The sequence below is a fragment of the Colossoma macropomum genome, unplaced genomic scaffold, assembly GCF_904425465.1.
Source record: "Colossoma macropomum unplaced genomic scaffold, Colossoma_macropomum, whole genome shotgun sequence".
NCBI lineage: Eukaryota > Metazoa > Chordata > Actinopteri > Characiformes > Serrasalmidae > Colossoma > Colossoma macropomum.
Window position 1 is genome coordinate 968,383 of NW_023495007.1, and position 22,219 is coordinate 990,601.

Consider the following 22,219-nt stretch of genomic DNA (forward strand, 5'->3'; position numbering starts at 1 on the left):
GGATAATACCATTACTCATTCTGCGTCTTTATGTAAATGGTAGGAGCAAGCATGTATCGGTCTTAAAGTAATGCCAAACCATGAGTTTCATCTACTGAACCATCAACTCTTAGTATGTGTCTTATTTTTCAGTGAATTTATGGCATGTCAAAGTTTAAAGCCGCACGATGTAAGATTTGTTTGTTGAAATGGACAGAAGCAGTATTACTGAGCCAGGAGAAGAAAAACATGCTAAGATTTGCTGTGCATTTACTCCTGTGAGTCACCCTGCAGAGCCTGAAATGATAACTTGATGTTGAACTTAAAAGTCAGAGGCATCCAAGAAATTTAGAGTTTTTCAGACCACGTTATACTTCTGAACAAATTCTGGCTCCATGTTTAAGACTCAAATGCAGAATCAAAATTATACTAGTGATATCAACTTTTCTCTTTATTAAATGAACTGCCCATCATTACTGTACGTGATAGGTGAACCTCAACATTTCAAAAAGCTTGGCTAACCAACCAATCCAAAGTAGGCTAACCACACCATTTTTTTACAGTTCCGAGAGCTGCATGTTGGAGTTTATTTTTTAATCCATGAATATAATAGGCTGTGTTAAACAGAACGATAAGAACCATTCCCAATAGCATTTTACAGCATAAAATCTACCTGTGTTCAATTCAAAGTGTGTAATTCACATGCATGTCGTGACACCCCTATATTATACTGATGAAGATATGACGACAATAGTAGCTAATTAATTTAAATCCTTGGAGTACATGCTGTTCAAAATAATACAGGGTACAAATATTTATAAACTGTTTATGCTATGTAATTTTTTAAACAAATCTCAATAATAAAGTAAGTTCATGATTAAACTAAGTCATAATCTGACACTAGGTATGTGCAGACATGCCTTTCCACCAGCCTGGCCACGGACAGCAAAGCAAAACAGAGTTGACTCTTCAGAGTTTCCTTCCATTTTGAACTGAGCAAAGCTGGCAGCGTGGCCCTCAATGGGCTGCGACACCTTCCTGTCGACAGAGTACAGCTGCATCGCCCCTACAACTCTGTTTTGCTGCAACACAAAGCAAAGACAAATAAGCTCAAATGTATTTAAACAATGTAGAATGTGGCAAAGATAATAGTTCAGCTTTTCATAGCCACACTGGTATGTCTCTTAGACATATACTTGTAGACCACAAGAGTTAAAGCATTTGACACACAACAGTAAATTTTGTATGCAATAACACGTGGATTTAGTAACTAAAGAATTCAAAAAGAATGAAGAAAACTGCAGCATGGTTGATTAGAACACCTGAGCTGAGATGCCAATAAGGAGGAGCCATTTCTGCTTGGCATCAGTGCGGTAGTTGATAATTTGGCAGCCTGCCAGACTGGAGTGGCGATCAAAGACTTTGACTGGCTGCGAGTCTCCCTCCATGCTCCAATGGTAGACGGCATTATCAGTCACTAGAGCAACCGTGTTGAGGGAGATCCACTTCCAGAAGGTGACATCATCGGTCATAGTGTGGGCCTTCATCTTACTCTTCATCTCGATGTTAAAAATCTGAAGGGTTTTGGCAGCTATAATGGGGTAAATAGGACACACAAGAGTTGAAGGGGCTCTGACAGACTTAACAGCAGATAATAGCACAAATATTACTTTGAAATTACAACACCACTGATTATCAACAAATTAAGGTAGAAAAATTGATAGCCATGGTATCAGGCAAGCGCACCATGACTGAGAAGAACTTTCAGCAGTTAAGATAGAGACAAAGCAAAGAACGAAAAGAAACACAGCAGTGTATAGAGGACAACAGATAAAACTCAATACATGTTTTACAGGAATAGAACAAGGATGTCACAGAAGACTGGATGAAATCTACACAAGTTAGATCAACACAGATTACTGATTTCATCGTAATATATAACCACAGATTGACTCACAGGGCCGGGTTGTATTTAAAGTGTGTTAAACGAAGGGAAAAAGTCGATTTAATCCACTCACCTGCATCAGTTCCAATAGACTACATAAACAGGCACACAGGCATTTATACAGAAGTAATGAATGACTTTTAACCATATGAATTGACCATTTTCAAATAGGCCTGTCTTAATTATCACAATCGCCTAATCACAAGTATTTGCGCAAGTAAATCAGTGGTCTCAGTCTAGACATCCTTTGGACCGGTCTTGGGCTAATATGGAATCAAAACTGATCTCAAGACTGGTCAGCAATGACTCATTCTGCGGTAACTGGAAACTGAACTTGAATCATTACTGAATATCAACAAAACCTTCAAACAGAATAAAAACACTTTCTTTACATGTTTATATAAAATCTATTCGCTATTCGTCAGCTAAGGATCTAATTGATCTTTCCATGATGGATTAACCAGGTATTATTGAGATATACGGATATACAGATATATTTAGTGTGATTTATACTCAGTTGATTTAGGTGGGGACTTCTGAATAAGTTTTAGGGAAAAAGGGACAGAGAATAACCATGATCTCCAAAATTACAATCCAAAGACTACCATGCAATACAAAGACTATAATATAACTAAATAAAAATATTTTTAGGCTATTTTTCAAATATTTAGATATTGGAGACTATATATAAAAGGTTATGATTTACAAAATACATTACATAACGTTATGTATTTTCATGCACAATAAAATACATGTAAATAAAAGAAAGCAGAAAATCTTTGTTATGGAAGCCCAGCAGTGAATAACATTTGAGTTCTGGCTGTTTCTGGTGTCAGCTGGGTATGCACAATAAGTATGCACAGCTAGGAAATAAGATTTCCAATTTGGCCACTTCAGACTTACACTTTAATAGTACCAGTACTACAATTTCACAAACACGACAGGCCTATTTTCAAACATACAAAACTGGTTAAAGAGCCACAAGAGTGCACGTCTTTGGATAAGTGTCAAAAAGTTGCACTTGAGAACAGAAGGCGGCCTGAACAAAATCATCATCGTGTAGTGTGGTAAACTGAAGCATTCACTGTAAGAATTTTAGTCATGATTGGGCACATCGACTGAAGCAGATTAACATGTTTTAGGCATGTAAGTATATGATTCCAGTAATCACCTGATGATCACATGACATGCCTTCAACAAGCACAGAGAAAAGGAAAAGAGAGCATAAGTATTGCAAGGCTGGGTAGGGTCACTACACAATCAATATTGTCTAAATGCTGTTTAATGACTTTAGCACTACAAACTCTCTCACATGGCATAACTGGCCTTAACATGTAAATGCTTTAAAGGTGTGTATAAATAAGTAAACAATTTCAAGTCGGCATGAATGAAGTATAAAGGGTAGTCTGATCCGCACTAGCACACACTGATTAAATCTGGGGCTCATGAAACAGGCTAATAAAACATCCCAAACCACAAATAACCAATGAAATCAAAACTAATCTTATTTCATACTGCCGCCATGGCGGTTGCGGTTATTCTAAGAGAGCTTACTCATGGCCTTTTCTCCCGCCATCAAACAGAACAGCCTGCTCATCTGATTGAACAGAATAAAGCTAACCACCCTTTGTTCAAACATGAAATTCCAGATTATAATCATCATCCACTGGTTTTGCTACACACCAGAGAAAGGAAAAAACGCCTTCGAAGGACAATAATTCAATTGACCACAGATGTTCAAATATTCATGCTGCCTCTGCACAAGGACAATAAAAGTAGTGTGTGCTTTAGAGATGCATTGATACTATTTTTTCAGACCAGTACATGTTTTTCCACTTAGTTTGTGAGTGTAAATTTACTTTAAAAATTTAATTATTAAAATCTAGCTCATTTTAAATAATGTGCATTAGCTAGCTAATCAAGCAGTGGAGAAGAGCGGGTTTTGTTACACATTAGAAAAGCTCCTCTGTACAGCTGTAAATAAAAGTACGTGTCATAGTTTAGATTCTATGGTCCTCATTACAGTCTTTGTAGCACACTGACAGCACAAAACTTACAACTCTTCAGTCTAATAGAATAAAGTCAGTTTATATGCACTTTGCTAGCAAATGTCGACCTTTTTGCCTCCATTTTGCTGCCTACATGTGCCCACCTGCACTGGGGATGGGGCTGCGATTGTGTTTGCGTGTTTTTAAAAACAAGCTAAAACCGCACAGTGATTTGAATTTTAATATAAAAAATATACCAAGGAACGTTTAAAGTGACGTGCCAAATTGCAACATCGTCAGCAACAGTTGTGTGAGCAGACCCTCGTTCACTGCCAGCTTGACTCGTGTGATTACCGCGGCAGTGTTCACTAGGCTTAAGTCACACAATATCAGGTGGTGCTGGATGTTGGTATCATGTGGTACTGGATGTTGGTATCGGTGCAATTGAGTAAATGAGAACAGTATCAGGCTGATACCCAATACCAGTATAGGTATCGATGCATCCCTAGTGTGCTTTATTTTAAATAACTTCAGTATTTAAATCTTGCAATCTGATGTAGAGACCAAAGGAAAGGCCTGGAATTAAAACAAAATAAACCTGTTTCTAGGTGAACACTAATTAGAACAAAAACCAAAGAAACATTTACTAAGCTCTACACTTGAAACAAACAGCCCTATGTAATGTCTTGAGGACTACGAGACAACTACAGGAACCATAAAACCATACAACTTCCTTAACCTACATATTACTACATTTACAGACACATATTTTTAATGCTAGTTCAGACAGAAAAAACTCTGAAGGTGAGGGACAGGTTTTAAAATGGCAAGCGATACAAATTTGTAAAATGAAAATTTCAATTAAAGAAAAGAGAAAAAACAAACAGACAATGCATTAAACCAGCCAAACTGATACTGTATAAATTGCATGATTTAGGAAATCAATGTAATGTGCGCATTCACGCCGTAAAAGGTGTGGAAGTCAAATCCTGTTTAGTTCAAGTAGGCCAAATGGTGTTGCATAGTCAAGCACATCTCTCTTTACAGTATACTAAACAAAAACAAGAATTGGAGAACAAAATGAAGGTCACAACAAGCACGGGTGACAACACCGAGTGCATTTACATGCCCTTAATAATCCGATTATTATCAGATTTTGGCAATGATCTGATCATTCCAGCGGTCATGTAAACAGCACACTTCAATTTTTTAGATCGGATTAAGACCTAGAAATCCAATTAAAGCAATTCAACGAAGAGAGTTGGATTTTAGCTCAGTAATTGGGTTTTTCTGTTTTTCTGAATGTATACCTTACTCTGATTTCTTTTGTTTTTCTCAGTATGCGCATGTGAAAACAGGCCACTGTTCTGGTAATAGCAAAAAGCGTTTAACCTGGCACAAAACACTTTTGGAGTGATGCTGAAACCAACTACATGCTTGATGAAAGACGACATATATTTAGTGGTAAAGTGGCTCGTTTTAGAAACTGCCTGACTGACAGATCCTGAGTTTTCTCACTGTGTGATCACCCAAGTGCTTGTAAACATGTTAAACTAATTACTGACTAAATCCGATTATCTGCAGTTAGCAGATTATTAAGTGCATGGAAACGCACTCATTGATTTTCTTGTCCAATTCTTGTGTGTATTATGTGTAATATTTTAGAATTTTATGCAATTTCAGCCAAAAAAAGATTTATTCAAAACTATTAAATTGAAATGTACTTTTAAAGACTCTGTAACAGCAAATAACATAAGAACTGAGACTTAATTCTACATGAACATACTTGTCTGCACAACAGATCTGACATACAAATATTCTATATAATCTTCTAAAATGCTTTGAAAATCGAAATGTATGCCTGAATAGTAGCAAAATCAACTAAATTTCCCATTTCAAAAACAGGATAGTAACTTCCACAAGACATAGTACTTAAATATTGACTCACCGTCTGCATACACATAAGAAAGCAGTAATAAAAAAATAAAAGAAAATAAAAGAACAAAAACAAGACAAAAAACAAACAGACAAAGCAATTATGGCTGCAGAACAAAAAAAACTATCAGCTATTCATTTTTAGCCAAGTGTAGCTAGACTAAGTGTAGCCAAATACTGTTAAATATCAGTCCACAAATGGCATGGGGATAAAAATAAAAAATAAATAAATAAATAAAAATAACTACTACATACACAAGCATGGATGAGACTCAAATAAAAAAACTGAAACAATGTCATACCAAATACAAGTATTTATTTATTTATTTTAAAGAATATAGATAAAGCAATCATCAGGCATAAAATATTCTCTTTTTCTATCTCCACATTTCTACTTCTATTAAATTATCCAGTAACATTTAAAACACGCACAAAATGTATAATAACTTGTACCTTTGAGGGCAATGACTTTGCTGGCCGGATTCATGATGGCGCTGTCTGCAGAGATGGGCCGACGAATAGGGCTATTTGGGTCAGCCATGTCAATAATCACCACCTGTGCCTGCTCTCCAACCTTTTCCCGGACACAGATGAATTTATCGGACTCCATCGTGAGGGTGCTGAACCCAATATTGGCCGGGTTGATGCCCAAGTTCTGGAGCTGTTTAGAAAGAAAGAGAGAGAAAGAAGAAGCTAATACATTTGCAAACAGGCATTTTAGTTTTTTTTTTTACCCTCATTTCTCTCCCCAGTACAGCTGTTTAGCAATTCCACCAGCTAGCTACATCTCCTCTTATCTCAATATGCTACCAGGCTGGAAGGTTGAGGGCAAACAAAATGCCTCCTACGAGACACATGAAGGCAGTGACTGCATCTTTTCCACTCTGCCACTCACGCAAAGTGAACAAACAGCTCAAAAAATAATGCCAGTATTTCAAAATACTGACAAGTCAGACTTCTATTCCATGACTGAACGCCAAAATAAACACATTCCACTCATTTATATTTCAGAGAGGGTCACTCATTGGTGGTGTGGGAGCTCTCTGATAGGTGGCGCTAATAAAAATAGAGTCAGGAAAAACTAAGCACTATGGCTTATACGAGCTATACTCACCACAGAACATGTGCGATTTCAGCTTTCACTATAACACCAGTCAATCGACTTTGCACTCTAAATGTCCTTTAAACAAGTGTCATTTTAGCATCACTCAGCTAGAACCAAGCCTGTGCTGTGGTCTGTAGCATATCTGCTAACTAGGCAAGTTCATGTTAATTTCACAGAACAGGTTCAGTTTCGAGTTTCTGTCACCCCAACGCCCATCACTTGACCTTTGCTCTTTTAGGGTGCTTTCTCACCTACTTTGTTTGGCCCGAACTAGAGCTGGGTGATATGGCCAAAAATGTTATCACGATAAACAAAATTCATATGAGTCGATATCAATACATATTGCAATAAATGTCAAATCATTATTTCTTTCAAGTTTGAGGACTGATTTTTGCTCCTGAGTGGTTAATTCCTGTGTTAAACTATCCTTTATGTTCAGGACATGACAAGCACTTGCCAAACAGTGGAACATTTCACAAATCTGTCATTAGACAGTGCTAGGCTATCCCATTACAAGTGCTAAACAAGTGGTAAACAGTGCTAAACAGCAAACATTACCTGGCTCGGTACGTCAGTGATGGATCACACCGCCTTACTGCCATTGTTCCTACCACATCCATTTCAGAGCATATCACAGTATTCAAACACCAGCTAGCAGACGTCTGGATTCCTCTATAGTAGCTTGAGGGGTGAACCACAATATATCTAACACTACACAGAGACCTCCTTTTAGGTCCATTTAAACTGAAATCAGTGCTTTTGTGTCGTGTTTGATCAACAGTAACATCAATTCGCCGTGTTGTGCGAGTGACTGAGAACTGCTTCAAGTTAGCCAGTTGCTAAAAACAGCTAGCATGGGAAACTAGTGCTCTCTCACTCTCCAAAACAGCATCCTCAGTTTACTTTCTTTTAAATCAGTGCTGTAACTTACATGAACCCACTACTTTCTTTCACCTTTGTTGCTTGGGAATGCACTAATACTTAAATATGACTGTCCGAGCGCTGTAGTTGTGTGCAGCAGACGTGATTTAACTCTGCTAAAGCTTGTTAGGATGTTAGGAAAGAGGTGAGTTCACTGTAGGACAGTCCAGTTACACCACTTATCTCTATTTCTTTTACTTATCTATCTGTCACTTACACTTGGTCACAGGAGGACAGATCGCCGATCGCTCCACTCAAACAGGGAATGTATAACTCCACGTTTTGGACATTGCTAAAGTATATTTGGCAACTCATTTTACTCGTTGCTCCCTCCCTCTCTAATACATGTCGAAAAACTTGGAAGTGTGCCCTCTTGTGGCGACAGCAGAGTAGTGTCGCTTTTCTTGCAGTAGAAAACGCCACCAGGGCTGACGCCAGGACATACAAGTGTGAGAATGCTCTATTATATTGAACATATATCGAACATTTCTTATAGTTCTATCGAGGAAAGTTACATCATGATAATTATCTTTATCGTTTTATCGCCCAGCCCTTCGGACTTTTCAGTTTGGTTGTCAAAACTAACCAGATCAAATGTATACAATGTAACAAAAACATGAACCTTGGTTTAGACCGTGGTCCAGACTTTCAGGTGTGAAAACGCCCTTAGACATTTCTTTTGATCATGTACACTAATTTCAACATGGCACCAGTTAATCAGAACAAAACCTATACTGTGGTGTGTGGCACGGTTTTTTTGAAGTCTGCTCTGTAAGCGAACATTAAGTTAGCCAATAAGCCAAGCACCATTAAACAGGTTTAATATCGCTGCTTCCTTTTGCAGCAGTTGCTTGACTTCAGTCACTCACAGATTTCAATCACTATCATCTAAACTTTTGTTGGTACTTTAGTTAGCCAGAATCTAACATGTTACAGTGGTTATCATGCTAGCTAAGCTAATGCTAACGAGCTCCCCCTCCTAGTTAACAGATGGTTTGACATTTTTTGAATGTTTCAAATACCTCCCCCCCCCCGGCAATTCTGTGTACCATGTTAATATTTGGAAAAACTTTTTTTGGAATATTTTTTAAAAAATAGGACGATATTTCCTGACATTAGTCACTAAAGTCACAGTTTCCCTCCTGGTAGAGCATCAACCTCTGTCATTTTGGCTACATAAAAGTGGCCCAAATCTAATTTTTTTTCCATCAAATCCGATTTTTTTGTTTGGCTGTTCACAATATCTTTTAAATGTGACCTCTATGCAACATTAGTCTGAACAGATCACGCACCTAAACCGACCCGGATGCGCAAAAGAACAATGATTCACGTTGCTTCATGTGGCGCGCTCAGCCAGAGTAAACACTTATGACTATGAACAAATGGCAGTCGCGCCAGCACCACAGGAGCAATCATGAAGTTCCGATGATTGACAGCTGGGCTCATCACCCAGAATGTGTTAGAGCTTGCCATTAAAAGTGCATGGTCACTTCTTCGCTTTGCGTCCTCAGATTCTTTAAACTTTGCTTTCAGACTTGTAACTGTTCTTTGACGCAGCAGCCTTGCTCTCCGGCCGTGTTCGGTCATTTCTTTCAAAATCTCTTCAAACACAGAGCGGTTGCAATAAGTGCCTTCTAATGTTTTAGTACAGAAACATCAGCCTAAATGTTTGAGGTCTCAGTAGCACAAAATTATGACGAATGAGGAGTTGGACTGATGAAAAGTCAGAGTGGTCTGTAGCATATTTGGCCTGCTAACTAGGCAATGAACTCTGAGCTGGCTGTTCAGACTACGTCACCTCGCCGCATATCGGATACAGACCAGACTTCAGTACCACATATGAAAGTGTCTCAAATCAAAATTAAAAATGTCAAATTCAATGTGTTTTTTGCTGTTCACACTGCCACACAGATGACACATCTGTGTCACATATGAAGTAAAAGATCAGATGTGATCTGCACAAATGGCCTTTCTTTCTGCAGAGACTTTAAGCAGCTTTATCTCTGGTGGGAAATTCCCAAAAGAACAGCAATTAAGAAACTACAGTACAATGATTCATGTGCAGAGGTACAAAATTACTGCGAAATTAATTTCATACTAGCCTTCTTTAAGCAAACTACGAGACTCCTGTTGACTTGGAATTTTCCATTTATATTATAGAACTAAAGATGGCACAACACCACTAGATACAGATACAGAGTATCGGCGGATACTGACACTGATCCAACATTTATTTCTTAACTGTACAATAAGCTATTTACACTAAAAGATGGGCATCAAAAAGTGCAAAGGATTTCGCTTCTTGCTGTCAATGTGACTCCTGATGAAACCCACCTCTGTCTCCAGACTGCTAACTAGCAAAGTTAGAAAGTTAAATTTATCTTTGAGAATCAATGAGTGTGCGCTAACTTGCTAATTCCCCAAGTGTCCATATTCCATATTTCTGAATGATCAAGGTTTTTAAGCCAAACATTCAAGACAATATGCAATAGTTGCAGGTCTACATCTGTGCTATTTTAGGCAAGATTTGTTCAGGAATGATACTGAATTCATGTTCTTAACCTCCAATATCCAATCCAGCACTTTTTCTACTGCTATCAAACCAATAATAACAAGGAGTACTGGAACAGGATCCCTAATTCAAGCAGAGGAAAAATGGGCCAGAAGCTGTGAAGCTAGAGCTCTGAGAGCGTGTCAGTGTCTCTGACCCACTGCTCCATTCACCTAATGTTTCTCCTTGTTCATGAGCTGTATTCAGAAAGTATCTTAAAACAGGACAGCTGATCAGCAGCGGTGCACTAGAACATGCACTATGTAGGCTAATGCATTTCTGGCTGATGTTCACTACATTGTAGTGTATTTTATGACTATGTAACCACATAAACATACATTGCTGCTAAAACGTAGCATGTTTGAGTAAATGAGAATGAAGAGCAACGCCAAAGCCAAATGAAGAGCCAGTGGGATGCCAGCTTTGCACCACCACACCAACTGCTCCAAAGACAAGATTCAGCAGTCTGAGCTGTGTGAGCTGGCAGCCGAAGCACACGGTGGGCAGACTTCATGAAGTCTGACGCAGCAAAGCGGAGGCTACAACAGCACCGATTTGGGCAAGAACATGCCGCGTCTTACACTACAAAGCTAGCATGCAGCACACAGATGCTCCATTCAATAATGCCTTAATTCTCACTCTTACAGCTGGCTAGCAGACAGCTTGGAGAAAATTGAAAGAATTTAAATATAAAAAAAAATAAATAAATGAATACTTACATCTGAAATGAGGATGGATATATGTAAAGGAACTGAATGACAAGGCGTAGGAGACATAATTAACTATAGGTAGGTAATCCTGCACAAAGGGTCTTGGGTCTGCTACTGAAATGCTTTCTCTACACACACTGAGATGGCTGAGAAGGAGTAGCTCTTAATACTGAAATGCTGCCAAAGTCCTGCCTTCCATATCACACGTCTAACAGACTACCAACGACTAGGAGATTAATTCAAACAGAAGGAGAGAGAAAGCTTTAAAAAAATATTCAACATCACAGCTTAGTGGTAATGCTTTGAAGTGTTCACCAGCTGCCAGAGACGACATATGACAAGAATAAGAGTTGACAGTTGAGCGTAGGGGTGACGGCAGCTCTTATGTAATCTTAAACACCGCATCCAGTCACTGTGTGCGAAAATCCATGATGTCAAATAGAGACTCAACATGGGAGCAGAGGGCAGAGCTCAGTGACATTCACACAGCCTTAAGATTTCTGTCAGACCACTACTACGAAGCCAATCTATATTTGTTCTTTTTTAAAACTTTCATAGCTGTAAGACAAAAGTCTGATAACAATGAGCTTGTGAACCATTCATACATCAGCTGGTATTTCTCTAACTTAGCCAATCCTGAGAGCTGATCAGGGAAGTAAAACATATTAGCCATATTTCGCCTGAGGCATTAGAATGTAACTGCTGAACCATTTAAAGTGGAACAGGGAAATTCGAACAAGGGGCTGACAAATAGGAAGCCAACTTCAGCCTCGACATGTCTATCTCACTAATGAAAAAACATTGTGTATTACACATTTGGCTCCTAATCATACTGTAAACTAGCCATGTGAATGTGTAGAGCTGTAATTAATGTGGTTTGTCCTCAAAGCTTTTAGGATTAGTTTCTGTTAGCACGTTAGCATCCGAGCGCTAATCTTTGCTTATACTGCACTGGCTTCGGCAAGAACTGAAAACAAAAATAAATCGCAGAACTACAAAAGCTATCGTACTTCAGTACTTTTAGCCTTTTCAGTACATTTAAAAAGCCAAATGTCAAGCATAAACATTTAGAGATCATAACAATGTGTCTAAATGCAGCCACAAACGTGTGTTATCAGACACCTAGCAGAACCATGTCTTATGGCTTGTTTGGCAGAATTCTGCCACTCTAAAAAGAAATATAACCTAATATACACTGACCAGTCACTTCATTAGGTTCACCTACTTTGCTTCTACACGCATTGTCCATTTCATAAGCTACACTTAACAAATAGCTTCACGCTGTTGCTCTACAATAAATGTAGTCTGTTTCTCTGCATAATTTGTTTGCCCCTTTTCCATTTGGTCAATACCCCAAAGCACCACCACAAAGCAGGTGGTGGATCGTTCTCAGCTCTGCAATAACATGACCGTGGTGGTGTCTGTTGTGCTGCACATGTACCAGTGAAACAAACAATAACATGCCACCACCCGTCACTGCTGAGAATAGTCCACCACCAAAATAATACCTGCTCTGTGGTGGTCCTGTAGAGATCATGACCACTGAGGACCAGGGTAAAAATAAGGGGTGGGAATCTCTAGGCACCTCATGATTCAATTCGATTACGATTCAGAGGGCTGCGACGCGATGATAAAACGTTTATCAACGCATCTTGATGCATCTTTTTTTTTCTATAGGGGGTTTCTTTTTTTCTCACTGTGTGAGGACTTTGTACTCTAAAGCAAAGTATTTGTAATGATCCATAATGAATTTACTTCCAAGATCTTTTATTAATAAAACAAACGGAAGTGATGTGGCAAGTGAACTAGAAGGCTCTCATTCACTGCTCGTTTGGAGCCATGAGACACTGTCTACCACTCATCTGTGATAAAAATGCACTGTTACGGTGACATAAGATCCAGTGACAATAGATGTCCTTGCATCACGCTACAGCTATCCTACCCGTTTTCTTTTACTTTTTTTTTTATTTTGTAACTTCGGTTTTGGTCTCGTTGTAGAGAGTAGGGATCACTGTGTCAGTAAAATATCTTCAAGACGCTGTATCTCGGCTACAAAGTGTGCAACATAGCGAAAAACTAAAGTTAAAGTAAAAACTAAGCTAGTAGCTAACATAAAGGCAAAGAGAGAGATTTAAGACGAACATTTGGAGACCAACGGACTTATTCGCATTTATAAGCAGTGCAGTTGGTTTCCTGGTACGTTAAATCTGCAACAAGAGACTGTCAAGCACTAAAAAGTTGCGAAGATGAAGTCAGCTTCTCTTTCGAATTTTCCTATTCCACCTTAAATGGTGCTGCATTTACATTCCAGTGCCTCTGGCAGAATTTAAGGTGGAATGGGAAAATTCGAACAAGAAGCTGGTGAATAAGAAGCTGACTTCAGCCTCTTAAAACAGTCGAACGTTGAGAGACGTTTGACAAGAAACTGTTCTACTTTTGAGGAAAAGTTTTCTGGCAGAGATGGGAGGAAAGCGGCTATAGCTAAAGCTTAAAGCAGAGCAAAGTAAGTCTCTATTTTCTTTCATATTTTTTAGCCTATATTAGGACATTAGCACATACTGAGACATATTGGACATAAAATGTTGCGGCTCCCAAGGTGGTTTGATTTTTGTTGAAAGGACAAAATGGCTCTTCTTAACATTTGGGTTGTGACTCCTGACCTAACCTAGCTTTTAATTCAGAGGGTGCTGGTCGGATTTCTTGCGCATCCAGTTGTGTTTTTGTCATGTGCACATCACAGAGTGTCCGGGCGCTGCACTTCCGCACTTCCAAGTTCCGCCTTTTGCGTTCCGTCAACATGACGTTATCGATTAAAATTTATATATATATATATATATATATATAAAAAATGGACAAGAGTGCAGAAACAAGGTGCCGTGCTTAACAAAGTGGCCAGTCATTATAACAGGGGCTTATCATTATTGAGATATGAGTTTCTGCAAAGGACACCTCGTTAGAACAGGGATGACAGAACAGATCTAATCATCACAAACGTTACAAGCCTGTTTCTCTGTGCTGGGACTGAACTGTGCTCTCCCAGGTGAGAGATGAGTAACTTAAAATTGTGCAGCCCTAGTATTAACCTTTACAGTTAACCAGTATGAAGAACAGAGAACCAAGACTGATTACCACAGTCTAATACAGCTTACAAGGCTCAAGGCTGACCAGTGTTTCTTACATATTTACACTCTCACTTGGTTTCTCAGTCTCAGAACTAAGGGCATAGTGCAGACAACAGGGTAGGGTTTCTCAGAAAAACTCAACAGAACTCTAAACAGTTTTTATCAATGAAAAAAGCACAGACACACCCAAATTCACACCCACATTCCATTTTGTCACAAGGAGCAGGAAGTTCCACATCAACACTGCTAAAACCTCACATGTAACATACAGCTAAGAGAACTGGACAAATTCCTTTCAATGAATTTACTGGCCAGAGCATGAAGAACATAAGAATATGCGTAGTTTAAAAAACACTAATTTAATATGCAGTTCACATACATCATGTGGCATTTCTTGAACACAGAAATCATATCACTGAATACATCATAACCATTTAAAAACGTTCAGAAATAAAATGCAGGACAGAGTGCAACTGAGGAAGCCAGTGAACATGCGCTTACTCGCTCACTCTACTTTCTGACCCATTTTGCACTCGTGTCCCACTCACCATGTCACATGACATCACATACTAATGACATCACTGCAGAACATACCATTCTTATCGGCTGCAGGGAAAGGCTGCCCTTGCCAAGTTTCACAGTGCATTTGAGAGAGAGAGAGAGAGAGAGAGAGAGAGAGAGAGAGAGAGAGAGAGAGAGAGAGATACACCAGCAAATCAAACGAAAGACAGTATGTCTCTCTGTTGCAGCATTCATCCTGAGGGAGACGTGATTCATACACAGTACTGCTGGCTACTTCAATGTAGCCACACACACTCAGAAACAACAACGCTTTCCCCAGAGATGTCCTTCATCTTAGCCAAACTCCAGAAACTCACAATAAAAGCTTAGGAGGCTACAACCAGACAAAACAGTAAACCTCAAATTCTCAACACAGATCATTAGGAGATCTAATGATCAGGTTACGGCATGTTAATGAGAATTTCAAACTTGGTAACTCTGGGTAAAGCATAGAAAGCAGTATGTAATCTGTATGGGGGGTGAATGAGCAGGGAAAAAAACATCCTGCTATCTAGGGTGTATATACTTGGACTCTTGAACTGCTTGTGTTTTTCCTCTGTCCCTTTAAGATCAGAGCTGAGCGCAGAAAAAGCAAGTCAGCACAAAGAGTGGGTAAAAAAAAAAATGAAGACAGAAAACTGATGAGAAGAAAACTGCAGTGTAAAAACATGGCTCCTCTATTAGATTGATAGCGTTCACTCATCTAGCAGGAAAGCTTAAATGTAAGTAAAATAAAATAAAATGCATTACAATGAATAAAATGCAGACATTTTAGCACAGTATTGCAGCATTTGATGTAAAAGTTTGAGCCAACTGCAAAGTATACATCCTCTAAAGAAAATGCACTTCTGCACATTTTAATACTCAATTACTGTTTATTTGCTGAATTTAACACATTGGTAAAAAGCAAATACATATATAAAATGTGCCTTGTGCAAAACATTAAAGCAAATGTTATCATTTATGTTCTATTTTTTTTTTTACAATATTACAAACTTTCAATTGTGTACAAAAAAGAAAAAACCTATATAAATGTGTTCTCTGTGGAGGATGTTTTAACCAACTTTCTCTTGGAAAAAACATGTAATTTGACCTGGGGTGTTCACATTTTTGCATACGGCTGTCGTTTTGCATACGAATATGAATATGATTCTGAAATCATTGTGCATCCCAACATATTGGTTAATGAACTAAGATGGACCTGTTTCCGCTAACCCTGCAGAAGGCCCTACTTTAGAAAAAATAAAGTATTAGAATCATCTCGAGTTTAAGAAAGAGAACTCACATAAATGAAAACAATGATAGCACTGGTACATCAGTACTTAGGAAGTGCTGAATACGCTAGAAAAATTAGATAAGGCTTTGGTTTTCAATGAGTACAACATTAACTACAAAGAGACTCAAACTCTTTTTTTTCCCCCAGGGGCTGCTGGGATATTCTTGAAGATGCATCTGAGCCTGAGATGGGGTCCTGGGTCTAAAAGGGCTGAAAGACTCTGGACTAATTCATTCACATTTAATAAGGGCTAAATAAATCTATCTAATGTCCTTTAACTGGCATCAGAGAAAGGGATGCTTCTTTTCAAAACGCACACACCGGTTACATAAGACCATGCCAGCACAGTCACAATCCCTGCTCTCGAGCCTGCACACACTTCACAATCGCTTCATTTAACCATCATCCTTGCAGATTCCTTACTACAAATAAAGCATGGCAAATGAATGCCACAGTGTCAACCACACTTTTAACTGAAGAAGTGCCATTCACACCCATCATTTTTACAGCCAGAGTTTTTAACACCCATAAATCAGTTCAAGTGAAAAGGTCGAACGCTGGAAACGAAAACAGTCTTATTGTGAAGCATCTGGAAGGAGGCACTCTGGCACACAAGTCTTCTAATCTTGGACAGATAAGTTAGTGCATCATTTAAATTCATGACTTGTAAAGCACTGAGTGCACATCCTCTTCACCACTACCAATGTCCCACAGGAAATTCATTGGCTGTTTTAACCCTCTTTCTGCGACTGTCGAGAGAAAAATGGCACCTTGCTCAGCACAAACCCCTGCATCCTACACCAGGCAAAGATCAAGGAAGGGCTGGGAAGGATATGCAATGTGCTGAGGCTTGCAGCACTCTGCTACAGTCGCTACACAACAGGAAACGGCGACCTATTGTCTACTGAGCTGAAACAACACGTCCACAGCCGTCTCCACGGTGACCGTGCGACCAGCGGTAACATGTGATCAGCTGTGCAGTGGCAGAGGAAAGTGTGCCAAGGGAAGTGGAAAGGGAAAAGCTGGAATGCACACATGCATGCATTCAAGTATCCCCCACATTACTCCCCTCCCTTTCCCTTATTGTCTTTTAACAGAGCTTCCCTGACATAGGTTAATGTTGCTGGAAGACCAATGAGAACCCGCCAAACTACATCCACATGAGGCAGTCATGAGATGTCAGCAGGTTAGCAGGTGAGAGTTTAAAGATCAAAGGCACTCTAGTGCTTTAAGGTGACATATTAAATGCTATACTACTGCTGTAAATCATGAAATATTCACTACCTGTTCTACAGCCACATGACCTGCTCCTGATTGAAAGGCCACTGATCAATGTTCAGAACAGAAAGTCGTCTACAATAAGCTTCAATAAGGTGTTACACGGCACGTAACATCGACTCATGTACAAAATGTCAAGTGAGAAGACCTATACCCTACTTTTTTTCCTTCTCCCTTAAGTCCACATTTGACTAAACTGCTGTAGGCTAAATAGGTGGATATATAAAAATTTGTTGACTTTTATGACATCACAGAAGTAATGACGTAAAATCTGGCTGTTTTTGGCTTAATTTCCATAATTAAATTGCCGGGAAGGGAACCACACATTTCGAAAATGTAGCAGCATTTTACATGCTACATCAAGTTGCTGTATTAAAAAAAAATAACATAGAAAATTAAGTTTTCCATTAAAATGGGTCTTTTAAAGGCCTAACCTCATTTAGGGATATGCATTCCAACTAATTTCAGATTCGAATATCAGTTCATGAAGAGAAAAATATACTTGCGCCATGTTTGTTATTTGAAAACTGATGAGAGATCTTGAGCTAGCAGGCTCAGCTTGAAGTGAACTGAAGCGCTCAAATAAAAACAGCTCATTTTGAAGCTTAGTTGTTTTTAAATGAAAAAACCTCAGATCAGAATCTGCCAATACTCAAGGTTTCAGTGTCAGAAATGAAGTCAGCTTTAGTAACAATAAAGTGGTGCCATTGTACTATTAATATGTTAACTAGCTACTTAGCAAGCTAATTAGCTGAATAATTCAACAGTGTTTAAATGACATGGCTAAACTAGTGTTAGACTGGAGTTTCCACAAGCTCTTTTTTGAAACCATGCTGGCTCTAGAGGGGCTAGCTAAAAGAGGGGCATATCTGTTCATGTCTCCTCCAAAATCACATGATGTACAAAGTTCTAGGTTGAGTCTTTAGTCTTTGTGTGTGTGTGTGTGTGTGTGTGTGTGTATGTGTGTGTGTGTATATATATATATATATATATATACACACACACACACACACACACACACATACATACATACATACATAGAAAGTAAACACAGAGCCTAAAAAGCAGACATTCTCACAAATAGCTCAGGTTCTGCACGGGTTAATAAATGTCATCCCTAAACATGATAGTGCAATACTGTGAACACATGATCATTAAGCAATGTCAGGATAAGTACTAAGTAATACATGCTAATAAAACCTGAGGCTCTCATTAAAAAACATTCATGCTGCATTGTCATAAATCCCCATTTAAACTCAACACCTTCCAAATTCCAGAGGTTCATGCTAAAGATTAAAATAACATTCATCAGGACCAGCAGTGGCAGGATTAGTTCTACTGCTACATAAAAACAGACAGGCCAACACCGAGCCATTCATGATAAAGAGAGAACGTTCCAGGCCAGCACTATGTAAATATCATGTTCAACAGCAGTGTCCAGCCTCTGACTGCTTGTTTGTCATAGAAATGACCTTCAGATAACAAGGACACAGGCCCAATGCTTCGTAATTAGTTCAGCATTGTTTTTAAAATGACAGGCAACCAGGAATTACACTCTCAATCAGGATGAGCTGAGACCGTGGACCAAAAAAAAAAAAATCAATATTCCTATTTTGGCTTTTGTAATTACTTAATTGCAAAGGTCTGAGAGAAATGCATTTAGTGGAGATGCACAATGTATCATCAAGCATTTCTAGAAAAAGCACTATTCAAACGAGCCCACTAACAAATTACAAAGATTTCAGTTGTGCGCACTCTCCATGCTCTGACCAAACCCAGAAAATGCTTCATGACGTTCATGACATGTGGTTTTCAGATACAGTGTCTTGCTAGTGCCATAATTACTGCTTGGGACTACAAATATATGGATATATAAGAAAAACTGTTATGTAGAAATGGTATTAATCTATTCAAATACTCAAATAAGTGTGCTAGTGTAAAAAGTCTTGGCTGTGTGTGTCATCACACTAATCATTTGACAGCAGTGGTGACATTACACCAATGAGAACTAAAAGATTAGATACGTGAATGTGAATCCATTCACTAAAGTTTTAAGAAGAAAACAAGAGAGAGGAAAGCTAAACACGTTATGAGCTGAATTCCGATAAATATTCACTACTACAAACAAAATCATACATCAGTTAATCTAGCTAATCTATCATAAATGGTTACGTAGGTGGGGAGGGCTACAGTAGGACCATAAGTCAAGAGGTGTGGCTCTTGGAGCACCTGCAACCTGTCACACCTAGCCAGGCAGGTAACATCGACTATCGACCAAGAACTTACTTTGATAGGCTGTAACTGCAATTTAATAAATCACTATGTACATATAGTGCGTTCCTATGTGTCACATACAACAGAAGATGAAATTTGACGAGTTTTGTATACAAACAAAAGCCGGAGAGACACATAATATGCAAGCTGTTGTAGGAAGTCAACGTTAGCAAAGGCCCTATGAACTATATGTACTGTAATCGAAAAAATATAAACTAGTTTCTTAAGCAGTAAATTAACCAGCCAGGTTAGCTAGCGTTAAGTCACTTGAATATGGAAAGCAGGGTCGACAGGCTGGGTTGTGTGCATCGTTATTTCATTATGAAATTATGTTTTAGACAGCTTTTGTAGGCGAAGTTGTAATGTCAATAGCTACACCACTGACACTAAGCTGCTAAGCAAAGTAGTCGACCATTAAATCAATGAGCCTGGCCAGCGTAATAACCATAATAGCTACGACCGAAGGCACCTCTATAATTCTACCACGAACTGAACAGCTACGACGAGTTAAATGTCTATAATAAAAAAAACCACACAGTTAGTTATCTAGCTAACTAGCTAACTAAATTTGGTTGCTCAAAACTAGCTAACCTAGCTAACGTTGGTGTTATTAGAAACAGCTACCTGGCAATCGACTAGTCAACGTTAGCTAAGCTAGCTCTTTCACGTTAGCTGGCCCACTGCTGATGGGAGGTCATTTTTTATTGGGAGTGAGCTAGCTGGTAGACACAGACCTAGACTGTTCGCTGTAACTACTAATTTACACCGAGTAAAACAAAAATGATACAACAAAACTCAGATTAATTTCGCGAGACATTTAAGCCGTACCTGCAGGTGCTCCTGAAATCTGATAGGCAGGATCTGAGCCATGATCGTTCCTCTTCCCTCTCCTCCGTATTCCTGCTTTCACCGCTAGCTCGCTAACCGACTACAGCTTCCTCTCTCAGATCCAAGCCGGGCTCCCCGAGGACGGCTTGCCGTGGGTCCCACCGAACCGACTGGAGCTTTATCGTCTGTGAACGTGCCGGAGGAAGTGCTAGCTGCTCTGCTCGCCCGACGAGAGTTAAACAGGCGGTTCTGCTCCAGGTCGCCGAGAGGTGGCCGCTGCTCTGTAACTCTCGGAAGCTGCAATGGCGGCGGAATCTGCCCGGGGTGGAAGCACTCCGGAAACGGGTCCGGACTTTAACGACGCGGAGGGATACAAAGACTGATTTTATGTTTGTACATTCAAACGTGCCGTTCCGCATCCGATTTTGAACCAGGGCGGATGAAAACGTGAAAGGTTTTATTTTACAAAGCGAGTCTTTCACAAATTAAGCAATAGTGTAACCGCTACAGACCGAGCGAATCTTTTCGGCACTATTTCTTTACGATTCGCCCTTTGATTTTTGCCACATCATTCGTCCTCGTGAACTGACGTCAGTTCCGATGAGTTTTTAGATTTTTTTTTCAGAGCACGCACCTACTGCGGGACTCAAGTGCTTTCAAGAGCTCATACCGTGATTAAAGTATAGAAATTTGACTAATAAATAAGATTCTGAGTTCAGTGACAGTTCGTTCGACTCAGTTTCATTTGTATAAGTTAGTGCTTTTTGGATTTTCTGTGTGTAGGTTTCAAGTTTCTAGGTTGTTTTAATACTGCACACTTTCTGTGTGAGAAAGAAACAGCAAATGTGCAACAGTGACAAGAGTGACAAGTGGATCGACCTCGGATAGTGCAGTTAGTATACGAGTAGTTTAAATTTCAAATTTATGAATCATTCAGTTGATGAAATAAATCAATAACGTTATTCAAAGCAGTTTGATGTTAAATGATGCCTTTACAGACACCGCTTCAAATGTACAGTCAGATCCATAAATATTTGGACATCAACAAAGTTATTGTTATTTCAGTTGTCTACCACTGCATATTGGAGTTCAAATTAAATAATGGCATTGAGCTTAAAGTACAGACTTTGAGCTTTACTTTAAAGGGATTTACATCCAAATCAGCTGAACAATTACAACTATTTATTAGGGGTTAAAAAGTAATTGGACAAACTAATAATAATCATAAATTAAATTGTCATTTTTAATACTTGTTAGCAAATCCTTTGCATTAAATGATTTCTTGAAATCTGGAACTCACAGACATCACCAGGCGCTCGGTAAAAGGGAACCCGTTCCTTTGGCAGTTGTACATGCCGGTGCCATAGTACTACCTCCACCATGCTTGACAGATATGGTTGCATGCTTTGGATCACAAGCAGTTCCTTCCCTTCTTCATACTCTTCTCTTCTCACCCTTCTGGTACAAGTTGATCTTTGTTTCACCTGTCGATAAGATGTTCCAAAACTATACATGCTTTTTTAGATTTATTTTTGCAAACTCTAATTTGTGGTAAACATGGTTTCACGCTGCTTCTACTTGCGTTAGCCACCTGTTGCAGGATTCTACTATAAGTGATTAACTTAATCTACAAGAGCACGATAACTAGTAGTCAACCTTAACTTAGGAATAAAATGAGCAGTGGCACACAATAGGACATATATGAAACTTCTCCACAGTGTACACGGCTCATAAATTCATAAAAGG

At 39.0% G+C, this 22,219-nt stretch overlaps 1 protein-coding gene across 6 annotated transcripts in view; it reads right to left on the reverse strand.

Annotated features, from left to right (window-relative positions):
- The window catches only part of cltca (clathrin, heavy chain a (Hc)), a 60,204-nt gene extending 39,220 nt beyond the window's left edge, over nucleotides 1-20,984 (reverse strand). For 2 of the 6 annotated variants that reach the window (XM_036561012.1, XM_036561011.1), the window contains exons 1-5: nucleotides 20,474-20,821; nucleotides 6,301-6,508; nucleotides 5,861-5,863; nucleotides 1,302-1,570; nucleotides 900-1,061 (exon numbers count right to left, since the gene is read on the reverse strand). In XM_036561012.1, the coding sequence (XP_036416905.1) occupies nucleotides 900-1,061; nucleotides 1,302-1,570; nucleotides 5,861-5,863; nucleotides 6,301-6,508; nucleotides 20,474-20,515 (684 nt within the window). In that variant the 5' untranslated portion in view covers nucleotides 20,516-20,821. Of the gene's footprint in view, nucleotides 1-899; nucleotides 1,062-1,301; nucleotides 1,571-5,860; nucleotides 5,864-6,300; nucleotides 6,509-20,473 lie in introns of all 6 variants that reach the window. The other 4 variants (XM_036561008.1, XM_036561013.1, XM_036561009.1 and 1 more) reach the window with 4 other exon arrangements.
- Nucleotides 20,985-22,219: the final 1,235 nt, after the last annotated feature.